The sequence below is a fragment of the Eumetopias jubatus genome, unplaced genomic scaffold, assembly GCF_037043125.1.
Source record: "Eumetopias jubatus isolate StellerSeaLion01/CBP00866 unplaced genomic scaffold, mEumJub1_p1.0 scaffold_13, whole genome shotgun sequence".
Taxonomy (NCBI): Eukaryota; Metazoa; Chordata; class Mammalia; order Carnivora; family Otariidae; genus Eumetopias; species Eumetopias jubatus.
This window is the reverse complement of record NW_028274819.1, coordinates 58,728,254-58,754,637: the sequence shown is the minus strand read 5'-3', so window position 1 is coordinate 58,754,637 and position 26,384 is coordinate 58,728,254. Positions and strand designations below refer to the sequence as shown.

At 37.4% G+C, this 26,384-nt stretch overlaps 1 protein-coding gene across 2 annotated transcripts in view; it reads left to right on the top strand.

Annotated features, from left to right (window-relative positions):
- The window catches only part of RSF1 (remodeling and spacing factor 1), a 157,477-nt gene that overhangs the window by 123,618 nt on the left and 7,475 nt on the right, over positions 1 to 26,384 (top strand). For both annotated transcript variants that reach the window (XM_028115834.2, XM_028115833.2), the window contains exons 7-15: positions 785 to 991; positions 4,494 to 4,598; positions 5,815 to 5,894; positions 10,600 to 10,654; positions 11,808 to 11,917; positions 18,876 to 18,943; positions 20,150 to 20,357; positions 21,873 to 22,093; positions 25,012 to 25,200. In XM_028115834.2, the coding sequence (XP_027971635.2) occupies positions 785 to 991; positions 4,494 to 4,598; positions 5,815 to 5,894; positions 10,600 to 10,654; positions 11,808 to 11,917; positions 18,876 to 18,943; positions 20,150 to 20,357; positions 21,873 to 22,093; positions 25,012 to 25,200 (1,243 nt within the window). The remainder of the gene's footprint in view (positions 1 to 784; positions 992 to 4,493; positions 4,599 to 5,814; positions 5,895 to 10,599; positions 10,655 to 11,807; positions 11,918 to 18,875; positions 18,944 to 20,149; positions 20,358 to 21,872; positions 22,094 to 25,011; positions 25,201 to 26,384) is intronic.

The following is a 26,384-nucleotide window of genomic DNA, read 5'->3' as shown; positions in this document are numbered from 1 at the left end:
CTCAGATTGTTCTCCATTGTAAGTGATCCTTTGTTCCCTGAAATACTAAATTTTTAATTCTTTAAAAACATTTCCCCTTCTGTTGTTAGAATTATTTTGGTCTTTGATGGGGACTTATACTGTAGGAATAAAGTGAACTATGAATTAAAAGACTGAAACCAGGTGGTGAAAAGCAGTTTACAACATTATAAACTTACTCTCTGAATAATACATTTTTATATTTGTCAGGATTTTTATATACAGTTCTGACCCATAAAAAATTTTAAATTCATCTCTAATATGGGAATTTAAACTTTTATATAACAATATTTGAGAATATAGTCAGTGCTCTCTCAGCCTTTAAAATGTGCATGGCCTTTGACCCAGAATCCTCTTCAAGGAATTTATCCTAACCACAGAGATTTGTAAAAATTTGTATTTACAAGGAGCCATTTTTTGTGAAAGTGAAAAACTGGGAAACTACCTAAATGTCTGTCTAGTAAGGGATTAGATAAATACAGCTGTGTGATGGCATATTATACAGTCGTTTACAGTGATGTTAATAATATATTTTATGACTAGGGAAATACTTATAAGACAGAATGTTCATTATAAACCCCCCTAACAAAAGTAGAATAAATAATGGAAATATGTACCAAAATTTAATAGTAGGTAGATCTCTGATGAAGAAACAGTAATTTTCATTTTCTAATTGTATTTTGACTAAAAACTGACATATAATGAGAAGCTTGTTTTTTAATGTTCTTACTATACCAAATTATTCCAATTTTTAATTTTATACAAGGTAAAACCCAAAGGCAAAGTTCGATGGACTGGTTCTCGAACACGTGGCAGGTGGAAATATTCTAGCAATGATGAAAGTGAAGGGTCGGACAGTGAAAAATCATCTGCAGCTTCAGAGGAAGAGGAAGAAAAGGAAAGTGAAGAAGCCATCCTAGCAGATGATGATGAACCATGCAAAAAATGTGGCCTTCCAAACCATCCTGAGCTAGTACGTACCTGATCTAATTGAACAATATTCATCTTACTGGCATGCTGTGGTTACCCAACGCAGCCTTACTTCTTCTGGGATTGATCATGATTTGAAATTTTTTAATGCTGCACAGCTTTTGTGCACAAAATAACCTTTATTTCTATTTCTCAAATAATAAGCCAATTCTACTTTCATTCTACTTGGTTTATATATTGATATTTCCTCTACTTAAGGATACACTCCTAACCTCTTCTCACAGATCGATAAATTAATTCAAATTTTTCTATTCTCTTCTTTAAATGTTTCTTCTTTCCCTTTAATTTATAATGATATTTCTGAAGTGACAACTTTAAAGAAGTAAGGCCTAAAGGCCTTATTACTTTCTGTGGCAACATTTAAGTCAAGTAGTAACCTAGTAGGGCTTTAAACTTTAGAAAATGGGGAATTCCAAAACAAAACACCCCCCCAAAAAAACAAATGAAAAGGATAAATTCTAGACCAGATATCTTCAGAAGAATACTGACAGTGGAACCTACCCAGGAAGTAAGTTCTTCAAAAGTAGCCTAAATCAGGAAATCCAGTTCCTAACCTGTTTATATAATTTTTGCATTTCATACGAGCTTTCTAAAGAGCCTATTGAAGAAACACTCTTTTTATACCCAATTTTCTACAACTGGTCTGTTTTGAATAGATGTGACTTTCAAGGCAATTTCTAACCACTAAGTAGAAAGAAAAGTAAGGAAAGATGCTTCCATCTAGGTAGAACTTTGTGTAGCAGAAACTTTTTGAAATCCAGTAAAGTTTGGAAAATTCATGTGAGCTAGTTCTCCAAGGCTCTTTTTCCTAGAAAGCAGTGTGGGATGATAGGAAAAGCATTAGAGCCAGACCATCGTGGAGTAGGTCTGGCTTCCACCACTTACCAGGTGCTCTCCTCTCAGTATCTTAATTTCTTTGTTGTAAAATGGAAATACTACTACATACTTCTTTTGAGGGCTTTTTGTTTGTCTTTTAAAGGAGATAGAAGTTTATAGAACACACCACAAGGGAGCGGTGGACAGGGCAGCAGAGGAGAGGCCGTCTGCTGAGGGTTGTTTTAATAAGTTATGTAAAGTTGGCTTAGCACAGTCCCTGACATCTATTACATGCTAGTTTAAAGCTATTTGTGGTTTACTTGTTCTTTCTCTTCCTTAATGTTACAATCATATCTGGAAATTAAATGTATCAATAATGTTTATCATATTCCCGTAGTTTCAGAGGGTTCAGAAACAGAGAATGAGTTTAGCTCTCAGAATAGATGTTGAAATTATGCTGAGAAGACGCTTCCAAGAATTTTTATGATCATCAGGCTATGAAAGTTAGGTCAAGATTTTTGTGTGGAGAAAGGCCAAGAGAAGATTTGAGAGAGTGGTCTTTTCTGCCCTCCAAATCAAAAATTAGCACCTGTGTTCTTTCCCTGCCATTTCTAATATCTTTTTAAACCAAGAGAGTGCATTTTGACTGAAGCAGCAATAGATGTCAGCAGCAAAGGGGTGTGAGGAAATGAGAAGTAAAACGAAGTGAGCAGAGATGATGTTGAGGAAACGGAGAAAGTTGCACCCTTCTTGGAACACACACACAGGACTTTCATTTATTTGGTTATTTTAATAACTGCTCTGAAAATCCCATTGCTGGCTACTCTGCCAAAAAAGAGTGACATTAGAAACTGAAGATGTGGTGGATTCCTTATGCCCAATGTTTAAGGATAATCATAAATCAAATGTCAAGCAACTATGATGTGTCTAAGTGGTACAGAAATGACACTGGATTCGAAGGACATGGTCCTTTTCCTCACTGAGCTTACAGCAGAAAAACAATAAATTCATTGATGAATCTAGAACTCTGTGGGGTGTTCCACATGCTTTAGTCAAAATCAATGGATCATTGCCTGAGGCTTGGAAATCCTACACAGTAGCATTTTAACGGAATTTTATCTTTATTACAGAATAGAGACAAACATCACTTTTTAAATAAATCATATTCTAAAAGTTTACTTTTAATTTTGTTATTTGAAATTTAGATTATGTTTTACCATGCAAACAATGTGATAAATGAATTCAGGTGCCCAGGGTAGTCTACGTATGCCTGTGTGATCAGTCAGTGTATAACTCAAGTTAAACACTCACATGACTTAGTATTGAGTTCTGGGTATTGGCAGCAAATGGTGATGCATTGTAAGGAGAAGGGGGAAGGCAGCTTTTCACTTTTAAATCGCTGCACTTGGGTGCACATCCCACTGCTCTCTTCTAACCCCCCATGGTTCGTGTTAGCAATTTAGAAACTGCTTTACATACATACTACAGTTGAACAAATAAATGAAGTGTGGAGAATTGGAGCCAGTTTTCTTAGTGTCAGAAAAAAGTTACAGATGAGCAAGATCAAAGGCCAGAATGAGCCCTTTGGCACTGGATTAGAGCTGGAGATACTGGCTTATTTTAATATAGATCTGTGTGTTTACATGGATTGCTCTACATACATATATATCATAGCTCTGTCCTCTGAGAGAGCCTAGAGGCAGTGATACCTAGTATCATAGCACTCAGCACCCAGATGTTTGTTTGTTTTTTAAGATTTTTTTTATTTATTAGAGAGAGAGAGAGCAGGGGGAGGAACAGGGGAGAGGGACAAGCGGACTTCACACTGAGCAGGGAGTCCAACGCAGGACTCGGATCCCACGACCCTAAGATCATGACTTGAGCCAAAATCAGGAGTCTGACATTTAACCGACTGAGCCACGCAGTTGCCCCCCAGATTTTGGTTTCTAAATACCATTCTCCAATAAAGGAACCAGGGCTTCTAGGAGAAATGGCTAATACAAAGACTTGGTCAGAGAAAATACAAGATGGGCCTGGAATGTCCCATAGTGTCAGAAAGTAAAAAAGTGCTTACAATAAAGGATGCAAATGAGTCCTAAGGAGAAAGAACTAGCAATTTGAACAATAAATTAAATAATGGTTTTAGATTCTAACCCAAAGAAAATAAATCTTCGTTAGTTGATCCTGATATAAAGTGACTGAATAGCAAATAAATGGGGGAGAAGGACATATTTTATTTACAGAAGAATTCCAAATATTAGAAGGCATGAGGGAAATAGGTAATCATCATTACAACACCATAATAACAATGGTTGCAAGCAATAATGTAGGACTGATGAGTGCTAAAATTAGTGGGTGAAATTTATTAATTTTAATTAATAAGTTTTAACTTATACCTCCAAATTCTTTGATATTCCACCCTCCAGAAAGTGGAACTTAATTCTCCTCCCCTTGAGTGTGGGCTGGACTTAGTGCTTGTGATGAGAATAGGTATGGAAAGTGAAAAGTAGTAAAAAATTTAAACACACTAAAATACACTAAAATACTGTACTGTGATACAGTGTATTTCTTAGTATAGTACTAAAAAATTATTGAAATTTCTTTTAACTTCAAAGGCATTGAATTTTAGTCGTAGAATTAGGTTGACATTTACCTGTGGTTTATTTCAGATTCTTCTGTGTGACTCTTGTGACAGTGGATACCACACTGCCTGCCTTCGCCCTCCACTGATGATCATCCCAGATGGAGAGTGGTTCTGCCCCCCTTGCCAACACGTATGACCCAGCACACCTTTGTTTGTAGTCTTCAGTTTTATATTCCAATGAATAATACTTCTTGACAGCCACTAAGCATTTTTCATTTCAAAGCAATTTGTAAATATTGTTTACCTTTTGTTTAAAGTTCTGTGAAATTTACCTTACCTTCTGTGAAAACTATTTTTTATTAATATCTTTTAGGCCTTTGTTTTTTTTCTCCCAAAGCATTTTTCAGAGACCTCTAATTTTTATAAAATTATAATCTCTGATTTATTTTTTTCTCACATTTGTTACAGGCACAAATAGCCCCAAATTAAAATGATACATGAGGGAAGAAATAAGTTTCTTTATCCCTTTGTTTCATCATCTTTTTCATTTCTGCCTACCTCCTTCTTTTCAGTTTTATGGCTGGTATTATGAATTATGTACCACTATGATGCTACTATAAATAGAAACATGGATTATATTTCTCTTCTATCGTGATGCAGGTGAATTTCTTTTGAAAGCTGAAGAACAGGCTGTTTTTTATGCCACTGCACTCAAGGGGTCCTTTCTGTCACAAGTTCAGTCTCATCTCACTTTTAAAAATGATGGGCTTTATTGCATTTCCCAGCGAACTGGACTTCCTTGGCTTAGCTTAGCTTTTTCACTTACATTCTTCAGCTCCATTTTGACCCAGTCACCATGTGGCATGGTTGTGTAATTTTTTCCCATTCTCTTTTTTAAAAATAGTGATTGGCACCATTATATTGTATTGTACATAGAACCTTCTCCCTTAAAAATGTTGTGTGAGTCTTAAAAGTTTTTCATCACTGTCATGTAAACATGTTGAGCCATATGCTATTTTAAACGTTGATTACCACCAGCAACATAGGCATAGAATGTATTTCTTGATGAGGCTAGGAGTTTCCCCAACATGTGTGTTAACTGCAGAGACGCGGTGCTCATCTTCAGTTCAGTGGATGCTGAGGCACCTCTTTATGTAGTTAAACACAAGGACTATTTCAGTATTCACTCACTGTGTGACCCCTTATCAGCTCTCAGACTAGCATAGTACCCATGAGCCAGCATGCAAAGGATAAATGTTGGTGGGAAGGTGTTAAAAATGACACTCCTGGGGGGGTACCTGGCTGGCTCAGTAGAGCATGCGACTCTTGATCTCGGGGTCCTCCGCTGGGCGTAGAGCTTTCTTTAAAAAAATATATATATAAACACTCGTGTTTTGCTCTTTCAGAAACTACTGTGTGAGAAATTAGAAGAACAATTGCAGGATTTAGATGTTGCCTTAAAGAAGAAGGAACGTGCTGAACGCAGGTATTGTGAGAACGCGTCTTAATGTTTTACTTGGGAATTTGATAATAAAATTGTTTTGCAATATAGGTTAATATGTCTGTCTAAAATAATTATTGGCATACTGTGACCTGTGGGTCAAATTTGGCATGCTCCTTAATTTTGTATTGCCCACTAGGAATGTTTGTTTTCCATTTTTAAATGTTTGAAAAAAATCAAAACAAGAATCTTCATGACAGATGAAAATTCTATATTCCAGTTTCATTCATCCATTAAAAAAGTTTTATTGGAACACAGCCATGCTCATTTGTTTATATATTGTCTGTTGCTGCTCTAACACTACAGCAGCAGAGTTGAGTAGTTACAGTAAAAACCTTTTGACCTGCCACGCTTAATTTATTATCTGTCCTTTTACAGGAAAAGTTTGCCAACTACTGATCTAAAATATTTATCAAAACCTACTCTGAATAAATATTGGCCCAGTTATTGTGGAGGATATGTACCTTACTAAGTATGTAGTGAGTACAAGAAGATTCTCAGAACTGGTCTAGTTACCCATGTCATCTCTTTGGGTGGGCAGAATTAACACCGATAAAATAAAGAGCATTTAAATGCTGAACTGTGTCATAAGAGTCATAACTTATAGTCATAAGATATGCCTCCCTTTTCAATTTACCATTGCAATGTAGTCTTAAAGCAGTTGGAGAAGACTTCTTGGAGGAGGTAAGACTGGAGTTGAATCCAGTCTTTAAAAGGGGGTTCAAAATCGGCATAGTAAGTTTATGTTTATTTATATTTATTTGTACCTTCCTTGATTATTCTATTGCTAAACAGTTATTCATGCCTACTGTGTACCAAACTGAAGAGAAAAGGTGAGTGAGAACTCACCTCTGTTAGAATACAGCCGTATTGGCCAGTGGTATAGTAAAGTAGACAGATCATGGCATATTCAGAGCAATACAGGAACGCCGTAGAGGGGCATTTTAGTTCTGATAGGGGTTTGGGTTATCAGGCAAGTCCTGACAAAGTGTGAGCAAAGTGTGAACGTGACGGGGGGGAGAGTGGTAGAAGATGAAGTTGTAAATGCAGATTGAGGCCTAACTGTAAACAGTTTGGCATATCGGACTAGGGGATTTGAATTATTCTCTACAGGTAGTAAGAGAACCATCAAAGGAGAGATAAGTATAATCAGGTCTTTATTTCAGAAAACATGCCCTGGTAACAATAAAAAGGAATTGGAGTTGAGACTGTTGGAGTGGAGTCTAGGAGAGCCGGTGAGGCCTGAACTAGGACATACCTTACATAATAAAGTGGAGGTGTTGAAAGAGAGTTTTCAGAAGCTTAGGAGGATTTGATGCCCATTTGTACATATTATGAGAAAATTTAAACAATGTCTCCTGGTCTTACTACCTTCATTTGCTTCTCCTGTAACTTTCACCTGCTATCTCATAGTCTCCCCCCTCCCCCCAAATTTAGCTTGCTTTAAGACAGGTAGCTCATTTGATAATCCACTCGCTTTACTCCCCCATACTGTGAACTCAGTGGTTTCAGCCTCCAGATCCTGGTTTTTTCCTTACTAGTCAGCTTCAGCTCTCTGGTTTATAATGGATGCTATTTGGTTTAAAGGCAAAAGTAATCTCTAAAGTTGACTAGGAGATAAAAATACTTCATTTTTTAAAAATCAGTTGTCTAAATACCTGTGTATTTAGAAACTCTGGGTAATAGTCCTTTATATAATTATTAGGACTATTTTGATATTCACAGTTGTTCCTGTTTTTATTTTTGACACTAGAAAAGATTTAATTAAGGATGCTTCAAATTAAATCATAATAAAAAATTAGGGACCTTATTTCTTTATTCTTTTTGAAATCTACCTGCCCTTCTAAGAAATGAGCAGTTTTGTGGAAAGGCTGGTTAAAATTTTTTGACTACTGCCTCGCTATAGGGTATATTGTTGCAATTAAGAAATACTTAAAATTTTAGAAATTTATGTTAAAATGTGCCACAATACTTATTCACACTATTGGTCTTCCCATTTACTAACTCATTTGCTTTCGCTTCTACTTTTGGTAATCCTCTTTACTTAAACTTTAAGAGGACATCCAAAATTGTGGCTTTAGTTCACACACTAAATTCTTTTTGAGATTGGATCACAGAAAGGAGAGTAAAGTTACTACTATGGAGAGAACAGTCTGCCACAAAGCCAGTTAACTGAATTATTGCTATTATTTTTTTAATTCTTCCCAATAATCTGGTTAACAAAGTTTTCTTTATATATAGCTTTTAATATACATAGATTCTGATATATATGAATCCTAGGGGCTCTAAAGAGCAAAATATGTATATTTCTAAAGTAAAATATTAACTGTAAATTCTAGGTGACTCCATCTGTTTTTAAAAATGAGCATTTTTATTCACCCTTTTTAAAATCTAAAAATAATTTCTCTAGCACTCATCCTAGAAACTTAATGGCCTTGGTTACTCTCTATATCCTAGCACGGGAGCATCTTTCCCTTTGTTCATACATTTATTCAACATTTAACCAACATGTAGTGAGCACTCACTTTATGCCAGGCAAGGTAATCAACATGAAGTATATTATGTGGTCTCTACCTTAAAGGGCTCTACAGTATGGTGAAAAAGAAGGATTTGTCACTGAGTAATTAGTGACTAGCCAGAAACTGTCTACAGAGCTGGAGCTGTGATGCTCTGTGAAATTTAATGTTTCAGAAGTCCCTTCAACTGGTTGGTAAACATCCCTTCCAGAACTTGGTGCAGGAATTATTTGGGAATTCACATAGCTCTGTACTTCCAGAGTACTTTTACTAGTGTTTGCTAGCAGAGAGTTGGATTTAATCAGGGTTGGAATTTTCCAGGTAATGTAACAGAGGGAAGGAGAGAAAGAGACAAGGAATTTGAAAGTGTATGCAAAGGAGTATTTATAATGATGGACCGTGGAGTCTAAGCCAGGTAAGGGGGAAAGTAAGGACACAAGGGAGTAATGGACAGTGAAAAGAGGCTAGGGTCGATGGATAGAGGTCCCATTGGAGTTAGGGAATTGTTGAAATCAGTGTACCAGAGGGAGTAAGCTGGAAAGTGAGCCAGTAGACGTCAGAGAATATAGGTTCCCTGAAATTGAAATTTTAGGAAGGGTGTGGTTATTTGTAATGATGAGGTCTGGGCCCAGTATAATCATTGAGCTAGGTAGTGGTGAGATGGAGTGGAAGAGGTATCTTTCTGTAAGATTACTGAGCAAGAGAATGCTGTGATGAGAAATCATACCTACCTTCAAGAGCCTACTCAACTGTTACCACCTATTTAAAGCCTCCACTTTCTCAGCTCTTCAAACAAGTTATTCCTTCTTCATGTTTCCATTATACCTGTTCATAGTGGACTGCAGTGAGTTGTTGAATAATTGTGAGGACAAGAACCATGTATTATTTGCCCTCAGGATTCCCAAGCCTGACACAAATCATGACCTCAATATGGTGGACGTGAACTGAATGTTTTTCAGTTGAGTTGAGATAATAATAAAGTGAAAGTAGAGATTTTGAGGTATAAAAGAGGAAACTGATAAAACAGTAAACTTGGTTAGTGTAGGGATAAATATGTGTTGAACATATTTAGTAACAGAGAACTCAAGTTCTGACTTCTCCATGAAGCCTTCCCTGTTAATTTCAGCTAGTACTGTTTTTGCCTTTCCTAGTTTTTAATTCATTAACTGTACTATTTTAAATCAGATTTTGATTAAAATAACTATCATTTTCTTACATTGCAATTTTTGACTGAATAGCTTTATAACCCATCTCAAAAAGACTGTAAGATTCTTGTTAGCAGAGCCAAGGGTTTCTAGGGCAGTAAAGGCTGCATTCTAAAGGACCCAGGTAACTGGATGAGTAATGCCCTTCTATAAGGGACATCACATGCAAAGGGAGGAAGAGTGGTTATTTCTGTTCAGTTCAGCATACACTGGCCTGCATATAAGAGCTCATCTGTCCTTGGTGAATTAGATTAACTTTGGGAGAACCAGAAAAAACTCCTGTTGGGTATAGCAGTTTGTTAATGTAAAATTTGTTGAATTAAAATCAACAGAGGTTTGTTTCTTTGGAAAAGAAACTATGGAGATCTCATTAGTGTTCTAAATCCACATTGCCTGAAGAAGTGTTAACTGGCTCTAAAAGTAATCTTCACTGGAGCAACTAGGGTGCATTGCCTTTTTTCGTCTCTGTAAACACATGGTTTTAGTATCAATCAGTGGAACCTTGATATGGTTCTGTTGCATAGAATTTCTTTTTTTAGTATTGATATTTATTACCTTGAGATTATGGTTGTGTATATACGCATATGAAAACTTCCAGCCTAACAAAGATCTAGTTTGTCCAGCATTGACTTTCTGTCTAATCACTTTGTCAGTGAGTTGTAGCATAACTCTCCTCATGAAGTTTCCTTGTCTACTTCAGCTCGCAGGTTTTATTTCATCAGTATAATTACTTCCAAGACTACAATTTTCAGTTACACCTTTGTACAATTTTTACCTTTAAGAAAGTTTTGTGCCTCCCACAGATACCAGTACGATAAGCTCTATAGACAGTAGCTAACATGTCTATGACCTAGCCTCTGCTATTCCCATGAAATCATAATTTTAGTATTGTCTGTGTTAGCAATGTTTTCGTAACAATTTTATTTTTAGCAAATCTCATTTTGCGTGCGTTTTTGTTTTCACCTAAAGGAAAGAACGTTTGGTGTATGTGGGTATCAGTATCGAAAACATCATTCCTCCACAAGTAAGTTTCTGGTTTGTAGTATTTTTGAAGAAGAGACTGTCATAATTGTTTTAAAATTTAACCCACTTTATGTAATGTGAATAGTTTTAAATTTATAGTATACCTATTTTATTAAAAGTGGAAATTTAGGACCTTAAAGAAATCACCCATATTTTCCCTCATGATTAAAATTAAATATATGCTGGGCTGCTTGGCTGGCTTAGACGGTAGAGCATGCAACTCTTGATCTCGGGGTCGTAAGTTTGAGCCCCATGTTGGGTGTAGAGTCAGAGTCTACTAAAGAAAATAACAATAATAATAAAATAAAAATTACATATATGCTGATAGCCCTAAAATGTAATATCACATTTAAATGAGATTTATATAGCTCACTGCTATGGGGTATATGTTCTGGGGTGTTTTTTTTTTGTTGCTGTTTTTTAACCCTATATTATACTGGGTAATTTGTTTTTAGCTTCTTTATGTGTTGTTTATGTAAAGTGACAAAAGAATAGTTCAGGGAGATTGGGTTTCTAATTTTGTGCTTTGGGTGTTTGTTATTAGAAACTTCAGTATTTGTTCTTAACAGTTGGTTTCTTGGAAGGAATATTGTTTTACATTATTAGTCTAATTTCTAATTAAGGATATCTCATGAGTGAAAGTACATGTAACATGGTTTTCATTTGAAATGAAGAAATGTTCCTAGTTTCATACACAGTTTCATTCAGGCTTAACTAAATCACACTCTTAAGTAACCTGTCTTGGTTAGTTACTTTCCTTTATCATCATGCTTCTTTCTTTTTCTAAATCCATTATTTCATTGATTCAGCATATCTTCTGAATATCTTCTATGTGTTTGATTTAATTATTTGTTAAAAAATTTATCAGTGGAGAAACTTCATCATGATTGTTTTAAAAGAGGTAGTTCTAAACTCACAGAAACGTAAGAATTTTAATACAGAAGGGCTTCATCCTTTGATCACCAGTACTCTTTTTAATCTCTCTACTTAGTGTGGCCGTGTTCATTCAGTTTTGTTGGGGGGGTGTGAGATCACCTCATTTTTTCAGATCTTTCACATGTGCTGCCTAGACAGACATTAGAAAACTATTCATTCCAAGAAGCTTTTTGTTTGTCCTAATAACCTATATATTTGTTATCATATTTTTAAACCAGGAGCCAGATTTTTCTGAAGATCATGAAGAAAAGAAAAAAGATTCAAAAAAATCCAAAGCAAACTTACTTGAAAGGAGGTCAACAAGAACACGGAAATGTATAAGTTATAGGTATGAAATATGTGGAAATGGTTACAATAAAAGAGTATAAAATGTTTTTTTAAATTATAAAATATGACCCGAGTATATGCTTTTTTTCATAATAATCATTAGTTAGATATATATATATTTGTTACTTACTGTCTTTAGAATCATGCTGTTTTAGAGCAGCCAACATGATCTTTTCAAAACATAAATTTGCTCATGTCATCCTTTTCTGCTTAATACACTTTGTCAGATTTCTGTAGCTCTTGGGATAAGGATCGATGCTTTAACAAGGCCCCTACAGGCACCACAGAGTCTGCTCTGTACCCAGCTTTTCAGCTCCGTGTCATCCACATTTTTCCTCACTCTGTCATTATCAGCCAGTCTTCTTTCAGCTTATTTGCACATGCTCTTTACTCGACCTAGGATTTCCCTCCTGTTTTCACCTTGTTAACCTTCTCTTGATCAAATCTGTTATATGCCCTCATAGCAAGCAGTTCTTCTCTTTGAAAGCACTTATCATGGTACCATTTTATATAAAATCATCATAACTAATGAAATCAAAGGCTGCTCATGGAAAGAGCAAGGGTAAAGTCAGTTCTGCTGTAATACAACATACGAATTCCTAAAAATTGCCGGACTGTGTAAAATCACACAATATAAACCATAGGGATTATGGGAAATATGGAGGTAGGGCCACGCTCAAAAATTTCGTTAGTGACATTTTTTTTTTTTAAAGATGTGAATATAGGGGAGGGGGTGGGGGGATGGGTTAGCCTGGTGATGGGTATTAAAGAGGGCACGTTCTGCATGGAGCACTGGGTGTTATATGTAAACAGTGAATCATGGAACACTACATCAAAAACTAATGATGTGGGGTGCCTGGGTGGCTCAGTCATTAGGCATCTGCCTTCAGCTCAGGTTGTGATCCCAGGGTCCTGGGATCGAGCCCCACGTCAGGCTCCCTACTCAGCCGGGAGCCTGCTTCTCCCTCTTCCACTCCCCCTGCTTCTGTTCCCTCTCTAGCTGTGTCTCTGTCAAATAAATAAATAAAATCTTAAAAAAAAAACAAAAAACTAACGATGTAATGTATGGTGACATAATAAAATAAAATTTAAGAAAAAGATATGGCTGTAATAAAAACAGTCACATTTGACGTACGTTAAATGGTTAAGAACTAATATAAATATTACGCCAACTACCACATTTTCTGTTGAAAAATCCCTGAAGTTTGTCTGTGGAAGTGGTTGTGAGGTGGGTTGCAGTTTGTAAATCATTGTGTGGTGGTAGAAGGAGGGTTATTTGAAATCAGCCAGGAAGTCGTAGACGCAGATGGCTATAGCTTGTAACACACATAATGAGCTGAGGTTGCTGGTAGATATTTGAGGCATGTATATGTATGCAGTTTGTATATGCCTGTGTGGCTAGGTGCAGTTTTTTACATTTACCTAGTGTTTCTTATGAATAAAATTACTTAAAGCAAGTATAAAATACACATTATGCTTGAATTATTTCCTAATATATCAGTCTTGTTGTAACAATTTACAGTTTCAGAACAAACCTTACAGTAGGACTGTATTATCTTTCAATCTTGATGTAGTTGTGGTTGTTAAAAGAAGGAGAGATTTACTCTTAGCATTTCATCCTGGATGTATACCCAGAAGTGGGATTGCTGGATCCTATGGCACTTATATTTTTGTGTTTTTTGAGGAACATCCATGATGTTTTCCATGGCAGTTGCACCCTTTTGCTTCCCACCAGCAGCGTATAGTTTCCAGGTTTTCCACATCCTTGCCAACACTTGTTGGCTTTGGAGGTTTTTTTTGATAGTGACCATCCTAGCGGATATGAGACAGTATCTCGTGATTTTGATTTGCATTTCCCTAATTGATGATGAGCATCTTTTCATTTGCTTGCTGGGTGTTTGTATGTCTCTTGTCATTTTTTCTTTATGATTTCTGCTTCTTAGTACTTTTTAAAAGAAACTCAACTGAGAGATATTAAGAAAGTCATTCATATGCTTTCTCTAATAAGTTTTACTCTTCATATTTAAGCTCTAAATACACCTAGAATTTAATCTGTACATGGGTGCAGTGGGATTATTGTGAGTATAAAATATAAAGCACTTAATAAAGTATTAGCACAGAAAGAGGGCAAAAAAGAATTTCATCACCGTTATCATTTAATAATTGTTTATCAGATTCTTACTGCTGCTAACAGAGAGGATGACATCAAAGTTGACTAGAGGCAGCATTGGATTGGGGTACAGAAGAATAAGATTATAGTCCTCACCATACCGTGTATTACCCATGTAACTTGGAATGGTCCGTTTCCCTAGGTCTTGGTTGATGGCGGATTAACGCAGGTGATCCCTTCAGCTCTAAATTTATATAACAGTACTATAGAAATTTATGAAAAACTATATTCTTTAGCATAAAATGTATTGTGCAATTAATTTATTTAATTATATCTACTTCCTATATATAATATATATAGGATAATTATTTTAATATAATTATAAATCGTAGATAATTATATCTACTATTATATATAATAATATTTACTTCCCAAAAAGATTTAAGGAAGGCATGTAATCTACTGTAAGGAGCAACTTTTTAAGCATAGCATCAGACACAGAAACAATAATGGAAAGGAGATTTGATTACATAAAATTTAAGAAAGACTTAGAAGCGCTTCTAAAAGAAAATATTTTCTTGCAAAGAAATTTTTCAAAGGAGTTAGAATTCAAAAGGAACACTTTACGAATTTTAAAAATTACACTGAGTATAGTTTTTTTCATTGTGGAAATACAGTAGCTTTTTCCATGATGTCTGTAAAAGCTGTTGCATCTCCAGCCATTAACGTTACTGAAGTCAAGAATAAAGACATTTTTGTTAGGAAATCAGTTACTTTAGGGAAACCAAGGTTTTGTTTATTTTGGAAACTAGAACTAGACAGCATTGACTTTTTACATTTGTTTGTTTATTTGGGAGGGAGCTGACTGGAAATGTTATGGGCACATATTCATAATTGTAGCAAGGCAAGATGTCAGTTTTCATTTCTCAAAACAAAAAGCAAAAGCTAAAGGGGAAATGCACTTGGGATAGAAATAATTGCAACAGGGGCACCTGGGTGGCTCAGTTGGTTAAGCATCTGCCTTTGGCTCAGGTCATGATCCCAAGGTCCTGGGATGGAGCCCCGCAACGGGATCCCTGCTCAGTGGGGAGTCTGCTTCTCCTCTCCTTCTCCCCTCTCCCTGCTTGTGCTCTCTCTCTCTCTCAAATGAATAATTTTAAAAATTAAAATAAAAGAAAAAATAATTGCAACATATGACAAACTATTAAAATCTTTAATACCTTAAAATCTCTTACAAGTAGTAAAAGATGCACACTGGCTGATAAAACGGGCAAAGGATTCAAACCAGCCTTATAAAACAAAAAGCAAAAATGACCAATAAAGTGAAACTATTATTTGGCCTTACTCAGTAATCACATTAAAATTAAAAGAACAGGGACGCCTGGGTCGCTCAGTCATTAAACGTCTGCCTTCAGCTCAGGTCATGATCTCAGGCTCCTGGGATCGAGCCCCGCATCGGGCTCCCTGCTCAGCGGGAAGCCTGCTTCTCCCTCTCCCACTCCACCTGCTTGTGTTCCCTCTCTGTCTCTCTCTCTCTCTCTGTCAAATAAATAAATAAAATCTTAAAAAAAAAAAAAAAGTAAAAACAAGAAAATTTTCAAAATTAGAAAAAAAATGATAAAATTCACTTCATGGTTATATTATAAATTGCTATCACCCTTGAAGAACAGTTTTTTTTTTATTTTATTTTATTATGTTAGTCACCATACATTGCATCATTAGTTTTTGATGTAGTGTTCCATGATTCATTGTTTGCGTATAACACCCAGTGCTCCATGCAGAACGTGCCCTCTTTAACACCCATCACCAGGCTAACCCATCCCCCTACTCTCCTCCCCTCTAGAACCCTCAGTTTGTTTCTCAGAGTCCATAGTCTCTCATGGTTCGTCTGCCCCTCCGATTTCCCCCCTTCATTTTTCCCTTCCTACTATCTTCTTTTTTTTTTTTTAAACATATAATGTATTGTTTGTTTCAGAGGTACAGGTCTGTGATTCAACAGTCTTACACAATTCACAGTGCTCACCATAGCACATACCCTCCCCAATGTCTGTCACCCAGCCACCCCATCCCTCCCACCCCCCACCACTCCAGCAACCCTCAGTTTGTTTCCTGAGATTAAGAATTCCTCATATCAGTGAGATTATATGATACTTGTCTTTCTCTGATTGACTTATTTTGCTTAGCATAATACCCTCTAGTTCCATCCACGTCATTGCAAATGGCAAGATTTCATTTTTTTTTTGATGGCTGCATAATATTCCATTGCATATATATACCACATCTTCTTCTTTTTTTTTTTTTAAATTAAGAGTGGTTTTTTTTTTTTTTTTTAAGATTTTGTTTATTTATTTGACAGAGAGAGACAGCGAGAGCAGGAACACAAGCAGGGGGAGTGGGAGAGGGAGAAGCAGGCCTCCCGCCGAGCAGGGAGCCCGATGTGGGACTCGATCCCAGGACCCTGGGATCATGACCTGAGCCGAAGGCAGACGCCCAACGACTGAGCCACCCAGGCGCCCTATACCACATCTTCTTTATCCATTCATCTGTTGATGGACATCTTGGCTGTTTCCATAGTTTGGCTATTGTGGACATTGCTGCTGTAAACATTGGGGTGCACATACCCATTCGGATCCCTACATTTGTATCTTTGAGTTAAATACTCAGTAGTGCAATTGCTGGGTCATAGGGTAGTCCTATTTTCAACTTTTTGAGGCACCTCCACACTGTCTTCCAGAGTGGCTGCACCAGCTTGCATTCCCATCAACAGTGAGGAGGGTTCCCTTTTCTCCGCATCCCCGCCAACATCTGTCATTTCCCGACTTATTAATTTTAGCCATTCTGACTGGTGTGAGGTGGTTTCTCATTGAGGTTTTGATTTGTACTTCCCTGATGCCAAGTGATATTGGAAGAACAGTTTTTATGCCAACAGTTTTATTTGTAGCAAGAATACCAAGAACAAACCTAAGGTCCAACAAAATCTCTTGGTGGAACCATGGGCACTCAACCAAACAAAGGAAAAGGTAGAGTTATAAGACACTGAGGAAGGGTAGAGTTCAGATGAAATGTAAAGGAAGCAATGAAGAGTTAGGCTGAAGGCAAATCTATCAGATCTAGACCATATAGTGGACACAGGTTCCTGTTTCCTGAAAGCATTGAATTTGAAGTTGATGTGTAGGATGTTGTGTCCATTCCCTTATTCAAAGCTCTGCATCTGGGATATAAATCAGGGCTGCCTGTTTGTGTTAAAAGTAACTTAAATCCTCCAGGCAAGCATGGAGTATTTTATTCTTACTGATACCATTTCGTAAGTCCAAAGGTTCTAATGGTCTCTGACACAGAAAACCAGGTTTTTTGGTGAGTAAGAAAATAGAAGTCATTCAGAGGAAGAGGCTGTTTTGCCACTTTATAGCTGCAACCTGTCATTGGGAGAAATACTGTTTTCTCTTAACTGCATCTGGCTTTATCTATATCTGTTATTCTAGCCTGATGAGTGGATGTACAGATTTTTACTTTCTCAGAATTTGTTAAAGAAAACCTAAGCTACAGCTGCAGGGTTGTTTTTCATAGCTATGATTGTAATTGTGAAAAAATTGGAAGTAAACTTTTAACTAAATTATGACACATCTATAAGATTAGATACTATATAGCCATTAAAAACTATGTTGTGGAAGAATTCTTAACCTGAAACTTGTGAATCCTCTGAAATTAGATATAAAATTTTATGTTTGTGTGGATATTTTTTTTTCTAGAGAGGAAATCCATAGCTGCAATGAGTTTCTTAACTCAAAAGGCAAAATATTTGGCTTTTAAACTCTGTCGTTAATCCATTGTCTGCCTTTAATCCAACACTGTCCAGTAGAATTTACTGTGTTCATGGAGATGTGCTATTTCTTTGCTGTCCGGCATGGTGCCTTACGTAGCTGTGGGGCACTTAAAATCTGGCTAGCAAGGAACAGAATTTTTCATTTTAATTAATTTTAATATAGATAGCCACACGCAGCTAGTAATTACCGTATTTTGCATAGTTTTAGGCAAGTCACTTTATTCGTTTGGTCATCTCAGGTCTAAAGTGAAGGGAGTTTTGTATGTGAAGAAATCTTGGGGATCATCTAGACTTGTCTTCTCTAAGTTGGGGGCGGTGGCCCTTGTGAGAAAAAGTACTTTTATCTAGTTCTAAAATTCTGAGCATCTGTATATGGACCTTGGTAATAATAGTAATATAATCCCTGATGACAATAATAGTGTAGTTCTCACACTTAGTATTATTTCTGGAACACTAATTCAACTTACTTTGCTGTGTGATTTATGTAGTTAGAGGTTGGCGAACTGTGGCCTGTGGGGCAAATCCCAGCTCAACTGCCAGTTTATGTAGCCGTAGCCTGTGACCTAGGAATGGTTTTTATATGTATATATGACTGAAAAAAGAACCAAAAGAAGGAAATCTTAGGACGGTTACATGAAATTCAAATCCCAGTGTCCATAGATAAAGTTCTGTTGGAACACAGCCGCATTCGTTCACTTGCCTTGTCTCTGGCGTCTTTTGCAGCTCAGTGGCAGGGGTGAGTGGTTATAACACGGACTGTAGAGTCTACAAAGCCGAAAATATTTACTGTCTGGCCCTTTATAAAAATCGTTGCTGATGCCTGGTATAGATGATCTCTGAAAATGAGTTAGATACTGATTTGCAAAAGAAATTGAGGTTAACAGGAGTGAGGTGATGTAGTCCAAGTCACACAGCCCCAAAGTGGCAGAGAGCATTTTTATACTCAGGCCTTTTTCATTTCAGAGGCAACTCCTCCTAACCCATGTACCAGGACAGGCTGTGATGTAATTGTTGTATATATTTTAGATTTGATGAATTTGATGAAGCAATCGATGAAGCTATAGAAGATGATATCAAAGAAGCTGATGGAGGAGGTATGTGTTTATTATTCCCTCTTCTTCATATGACTTGGCCAGTAGGTTAACTTAAAATGCCCAGAGTAGGGGCACCTGGCTGGCTCAGTGAGTAGAGCATGCGACTCTTGATCTCAGAGTTGTGAGTTCGAGCCCCACGTTGGGCATAGAGATTACTTAAAAACAAAACACTGATTAGGGCAGTAAGCATACTTTTTTTTTTTATTCTCTACTGATGTTAAATGTCTGTGATTCAAAATAATTTGTGGACATTGTGTCAATGTGTAGACTCAGATCTTATTAATTATTTTTCAAGTAGTTTTATGACCTGATATAAAATCTAAATGTTCCTCTGTAGATTAAAAAAATTTTTTCTGCTTCCAAATAGAAAACCCACTTAAACTTTTCTTATTATGTTTAGATCACTACTGCTACAAAATCTTAAAAATTATGGATAATCTTAATCTAAATGATTGCTTTAGATCAACCTTTTAAAAATCAGTTTATTAATTTCATAGTCTTTAACAGGTGACATGAAAACAGAAGGATTTGAAGGTAATTTAATGAAAGAGCGATACAGAGAATTACCAGTGCTCCAGTATGGAGCATTGTGGTTTCCTTTAGTACTTAGGGAAACTCTGAAGAAGATCAGTAGTAAGTAGGCTGTCTGAAGAAGTCACCAGCTTTTCCAGGGCTCTGCACCTTATTACAGCTTTGCTGCGGGATTCTCATCTTTTCTGTCCTGCACACACAGTTAAAAGAAAACGGATTGGTCTCTTTCTAAAGCCATGTCCAAAAGACAACTTTGAAGAAGAGATTCTTGAGTGATTGCTAATAGGTATGAGGTTTCCTTCAAGGTTGATGAAAATGTTCTGGAATTTGTTAGTGGTGATGGTTGCACAACTTTGTGACTACTGAAAACCTCTGAACTATACACTTTAAAAAGATGAATGTTATAGTATGCAAATTTTATCAAATTTTTTAAAAAGAGGTTCTTTACGTGGTGAACTTCCCCTTAGTAGACTAAACACATGCAAAAATTCTCTTGATGAGAGCTCTGTCAGCTGAAGTTGTGAGAAAACTGCTTATTTGTAGGAAAAAAGTAAATGAGCCGCTAAGGATGAACAAGGACAACTCTATCTAGAGAGAAGCTTTTAATAAACATACCGTTGTCTCTCTTCCTCCCTCTGTTCCCCTCATCGCCCTCCCCATTCCCCCTGAACTCAGGAGCGGGCCGAGGGAAAGATATCTCCACCATCACAGGTCACCGTGGGAAAGACATCTCTACTATTTTGGATGAAGAAAGAAAAGAAAATAAACGACCCCAGAGGGCAGCTGCTGCACGTCGGAAGAAACGCCGGCGACTGAATGATCTGGACAGTGACAGCAACCTGGACGAAGAAGAGAGTGAGGATGAATTCAAGATCAGCGACGGGTACGTGGTTTGCCAGCAGGTCCCATTCCCTAGATACAGGCTTAAATGGGGCTCGCAGAGAAGCTCAGCCATGCTGTGATGGGCCTTTGGTTCTTCATGCACATGGACGATCTCTTTTTATTTTCAGGCTATTTAAAACAGATTCAAGAATGCTGATCTTAGCTCTCTTTAGATCAAAACAAAGTAGGCTTATGGTTGTTTAATATTCAAAATTGTATTTACATTTGATTAACTGGAATCGAGCATTCATTTGCCGTGCATCTCCATGCCACCTTCCGCCAATATGTCCATGAGAGGTTCCTAGTCAAATGTGAGAATTAGACAAGTCCAGGTAATTAGGTACTATTCTCTGGTGACCCACAGAGGTTTGGGTTGGGGCAGGTAATCCAGTTTGGAAGGTGGGGAAAGATTTTCCTGCAGAGCAGGTGTTGAAACAATACTGCAGAGTTTCTTCTCTCAGATTGTTAGTGGGGAAAACAAACATGTAAACCACAAGAAAGTCATTCTGTGTGATTGCTGCAAAAATGTAGGAAAGCCTAAGTAGTGTGTAAAGGAAGAGTCTGATAAATTTAGAGAGTTCGTGGAAAACCTTAGAGTGGAAACAAAGCTTGATCTGAAATTTGAAGAATGAAAAATTGGGCAAATCAGTGAGTTTGAGATTCAAAGTGGGATGAGAAAGAGGGCAGGCATCCTAAGAGCAGTCACATGTCGAAGGCAGCAAGCCATAAGACATCATGGAATATTTAGGAAACTCCTGGTATGTCAGGGTAGCAAGAATATGGGGAAGAAGTAAAGAGTGCCCAGCTGGAGATGTGGCTAAAAGATAAAACGGAACCAGATGATGGAGCGATTTGTTTGTCATGCATGGGAATTTGGAATCTTACCCTGAAGATGATGAAAGCCCATGGATGGGTTTTAACCATCCGGCTAATGAGGTTTATGTTTCAGAAAAATTCATCCTGACATTCTTTTGGAGGCTGTCTGGAGGGGAAATGAGTCTAGAGACTAGAGGGACTCCCTGGGCAATTGCTGTGGTGGTTTAGGTGGGAGATGAGTGCCTGACAGAGAAGAGGGATCAGGTTTGAGATACTATCTTTAAGAGGTTGACTCAGAGAGGAAGCTAATAATTGATTAGATGTGAGAAATGAAAAGGGAAAAATTAGGAAAAATACCAGGTTTCTGGTTTGATTTACTGGATAGGTAATAGTTCCAAATATAAGGCTCAGAGACAGAAGAGAGGATTAGGTTAGGAAATGAGTTCTCTTTGGGATGTGTTAAATTTAAGTCAGGTGGGGGACGTCCCAAGACGCCAAAGCAATTTATGTACAGAAATCAGCATCAGTTCATCTTAACTCCTCCTAAGAGAAGAATAGATGGCAAAACCTTTCTCCATTTTATTAACAGACAGATTGCTACAATTATCTAGTTATTTTACATTAACCATTACTGAATGATTCACTGGACTTGTTAGAATTTGAACTCAGAATCATACTTCATCTGGTTTCTCTTGGACAGATCTCAAGATGAGTTTGTTGTATCTGATGAAAACCCAGATGAAAGTGAAGAAGACCCACCATCTAATGATGACAGCGACACTGATTTCTGTAGCCGGAGACTGAGGCGACATCCCTCCCGGCCAATGAGGCAAAGCAGGCGTTTGCGGAGAAAGACCCCAAAGAAAAAGTATTCTGATGATGATGAAGAGGAGGAGTCTGAGGAGAATAGTAGAGACTCTGGTAAAAATAATTTGTACCCATATCACACCAATTCAATTCTTAGAACTTCTGGAGTTAAGAGGTTTTTGTTTTTTGTGGATTTTTTTTAGAGATTTTATTTATTTGACAGGGAGAGACACAGCAAGAGCAGGAACACAAGCAGGGGGAGTGGGAGAGGGAGAAGCAGGCTTCCCCCTGAGCAGGGAGCCCGATGTGGGGCTCGATCCCAGGACCCTGGGATCATGATCTGAGCCGAAGGCAGATGCTTAATAACTGAGCCACCCAGGCACCCCTGGAGTTAAGAGTCCTTAAGATAAAATTTCATTCATTTGTGATATAAGCTTTCCGATAAAACTTTGAATTGTCTTCTTATGACTCACTAGTAACTAAGTTTTTCTCATAAAACATATCTAAAAAAATAAATACAGATAGATGTGTTAACTGCATACCAAATTCATTTAGGATTGTGATGAATTAATTCTTTCCTTCCTTCCTTTCTTCCTTCCTTCCTTCCTCCCTTCCTTCCCTCCTTCTGACAGAGATCACAAGTAGGCAGAGCGGCAGGCAGAGAGAGAGGGGGAAGCAGGCTCCCCACTGAGCAGAGAGCCCAATGCGGGCCTCGATTCCAGGATCCTGAGATCATGACCTGAGCCGAAGGCAGACGCCTAACCAACTGAGCCACCCAGGCACCCCTGTGATGAATTCTTTTGGTGCCAAGTTTCCATGCCTAGACTTTATCTTCATAGTGTTTCTTTGGAATCATTCTCAGTAAGCTGAGAACATTTTTCTCAGATATCTAGCAGTTGGAAAGAGAAGGTTCACCAATTATTTCTAACACTTAGATCACTATGTGAGTGATTCATTCATTTTTGTAAATTAGCAATAATTGATGTTCTTATATCTTATGCTTATTTCTATTAACTGAATAAATAGTGACAGGCACAGCATCTAAAAGAACAGCTAGGAGTACTTTGTAGAATTGGCAGATAGGTAGCTGTCCTCTCACTGAGGAAATGTCACAGCCAGGAAGGAGTATTACATCCTCCACCTGGCTGGGCTTGTGGGTTTTTTGTTTCATATATCATATAAGCATAGTAGAATTATCAAAATCAGATATTTTAAAACATTGAGGGGTGTCTGGGTGGCTCAATCGGTTAAGCATCTGCCTTTGGCTCAGGTCATGATCCCAGGGTCCTGGGATCAAGTCCCATATTGGGCTCCCTGCTCAGCAGGGGAGTCTGCTTCTCCCTCTCCTTCTGCCCCTCCCTCTCCCCCTGCTCATGCTCTCTCTCTCTCAAATAAATAAGTAAAATCTTTCTTGAAATAGGTAAATAAAACATTGATATACTGCATTTATCTAATAGTATATATTCATATTTCATCAGGTGTCCCAAAATTGTCCTTTTTATCAGTTTTTTTCCTAGTCCAGGATTTAATCCAGGAGTACACATTGCATTTATTCATGTCTTCTAGTCTCCTTTAATCTGCAATATTCCTCAAACTGTCTTTATTGATCCTGACATTTTTGAAGAGTATACAAGTCCCTCAATCAGGGGTTTTTTTTGCTTCCTGCGATTAGATTCAGTTTATACATTTTTCAGCTGGAATATCACAGAGCTAATATATGTTCTCCGGGTCTCCACTATTTTTCCCTTTATAATTAACAGGAATTTGTAGGAGGGCATTTTGAGACTATATGTATACCATTTCTTTTCAGATGTTTCACCCATAGTTTTAGCATTCATTGATGATTTCCTGGCCCCATAATTCCTTTTATATTTATTATTTGGTGTTCCTTAAGAAAGCACCTTCCCTTCTCCCCCATATATTTATTTCTTTATATCAGTATGTACTTGTGGATTCTTTGTTATCATTGCTGTGTAGGCTCAGTTTTTCCCAGATTTGGCCAGTAAGGACTCCTTCAGACTGTTGGTGAGCCATTTTGAAGTGTTTGAAATTCATTAGACAATAAGGCTGGATGTGATAATTCAGTGGAATTTGTTAGCACTCCTGAAAAACTGCTCTAACACAATGTCATAGTCTCTTGTTTACTAATCAGAGATGGTATGGATAGTGCTGTTTAACAACACTTTGAGAATTGAAGGAGCCCTGTATGCTATAGTTAGCAGATTTTATTTCCATATGGAAAAAAGCCAAAAATGTAACTCTAATTCTATACTTCTTTGAAACAGGTTTATCAGTTTTCTGGGATTAGAGATTTTAATCTGTGCAGTACATTGTGAAGTTATAACTGTACCATACCTCTGTACACAAAGGAACAGCAGATTATTTTGAGGCAGAATAGTAACCAAATAATAACCAAGAAGAGCAGCCCATGTAGCTGGCTGGGTAGCTCTAGGTTGAATGAGATAAAGATTGTATAAAACATCTTTTACTTTTTTTTTTTTAAAGATTTTATTTATTTATTTGACAGAGAGTGAGAAAGGGAACACAAGCAGGGGAAGTGGGAGAGGGAGAAGCAGGCTTCCCACTGAGCAGGGAGACCAAGGGGTCCCAGGACCCCGGGATCATGAGCTGAGCCAAAGGCAGACGCTTAACGACTGAGCCACGCAGGTGCCCCTAAAGACATCTTTTATTTTCAGACATTGGCTGCTAATAGGAAACATTAGGGAGCTTTGGCATTAAAGACCCCTACGCATTTACTCGTACTATTAAGAGGAAAATAAGAGACTTATAGTGGCGCTTGGCTGGCTCAGTCAGTAGAGCATGCGACTCTCGGTCTTGGGGTTGTGAGTTTGAGCCCCATGTTGGGTGTGGAGCCTACTTAAAAAAGAGAGAGAGATTTATAGCCATTATTATTAATTTAAAAATTGTTATTACTGAACCCTACTTATTAAGAGCTTTACATTTTTATAACCTAAGCTAATTACATTTCTCTTTAATAGACTTAAATTTTGTATTTCTTTTTCCTTGAACAGAAAGTGATTTTAGCGATGATTTTAGTGATGATTTTGTAGAAACTCGGCGGAGGCGGTCAAGGAGGAACCAGAAAAGACAAATTAACTACAAAGAAGATTCCGAAAGTGATGGTTCCCAGAAGAGTTTACGACGTGGGAAAGAAATCAGACGAGTTCACAAACGCAGGCTTTCTAGCTCAGAGAGTGAAGGTAAGGAGTAGCTCTCCAGTTTACAGAAGTTTGGACAAGGCAGAAATAGAAGCTATAAAGTAAACTCAAGATTGTGGTTCTGTACCATTTCATAGAAATTCAGTGTAAGCAGTGATATCTTTGAGACAAAATCCATTATTTTTTGCCTGATCCCTTTTTATAGTTTAAATAAATGATACTTGATAAGATACTAATTTTTAATGTCTCCATTGTAATAATTAAACTCTTCATTGAAATAGACAAGTCTTGGAAAATTAAGATCTGAGCAAGAATTCTTCTCCCTTATTATTCACGGCCCTCATTTTGAGATAACTTATGCCTGGATAACTAGTTTGAAATACGGGGGCCTGCTGTCCCTTTCCACCTTGACAGTGAGCTTCAGTTGGTAACTTTTATCTCATAATAGTTTTAGCTGTGCTCCGTACCAGAAGTGTAGGAAAAGCTCTAAAATACGAATTTGTGATATCCATTTAGTCTTGTGGTTATTCCAGTTCTTTTAAATGATTCTAACCCTCACCTCTGCCCCTTTTTTTTTTGACTTATATAATCCTCCATTATTTATGATCTGTTTTGAAGATTTCTAAGATGCTTATCAGTTAAGTTTGAGCCCAAGCCAGGAAATAAAGGGGAAAAAATGAACATGGGAGGCTAAAGAAAGGAGATGAACATCTGATTGTGTATTTACCTTCGTGTGTCATTAAAGACAAACAAATTCAGTAACTCGGCTACTAAAAACAAATACTTATTTCACTAGTCAGTATTTTGGCACTGCGACTAAAAGAGTAAACAAAACAGCCAAAAACATGTAACTCCCGTGTATAACTCTTATTTTAATTAGAGGGAGAGATAATAAACAAGATAAGTAAGTAGAACCTATGTGGTATTAGGTGGGGATAAATGCTGTGGAGAAGAATAAAAGAGAAAGAGGAGTTGAGTAGGGATAGTGGCTGGGGTCTCAGATAGGGCACCACAGGAACCCCTCACTAAGAAGACCACGCTGGAGTAAAGACCTGACATAACGTTGGGGGTGTGTCATGCATTTGTCATAAGGAAGAGTGATACAGGCAGATGGAGCAACTAACATGAAGGCCTGGAGGCAGGTTTGTGCCTGGTGTGTTCAGGAAGAGAGGAGGCCAGGGTGGTTGAAAGAGAATGCGTGAAGGGAAGAATTGCATGAGATGATG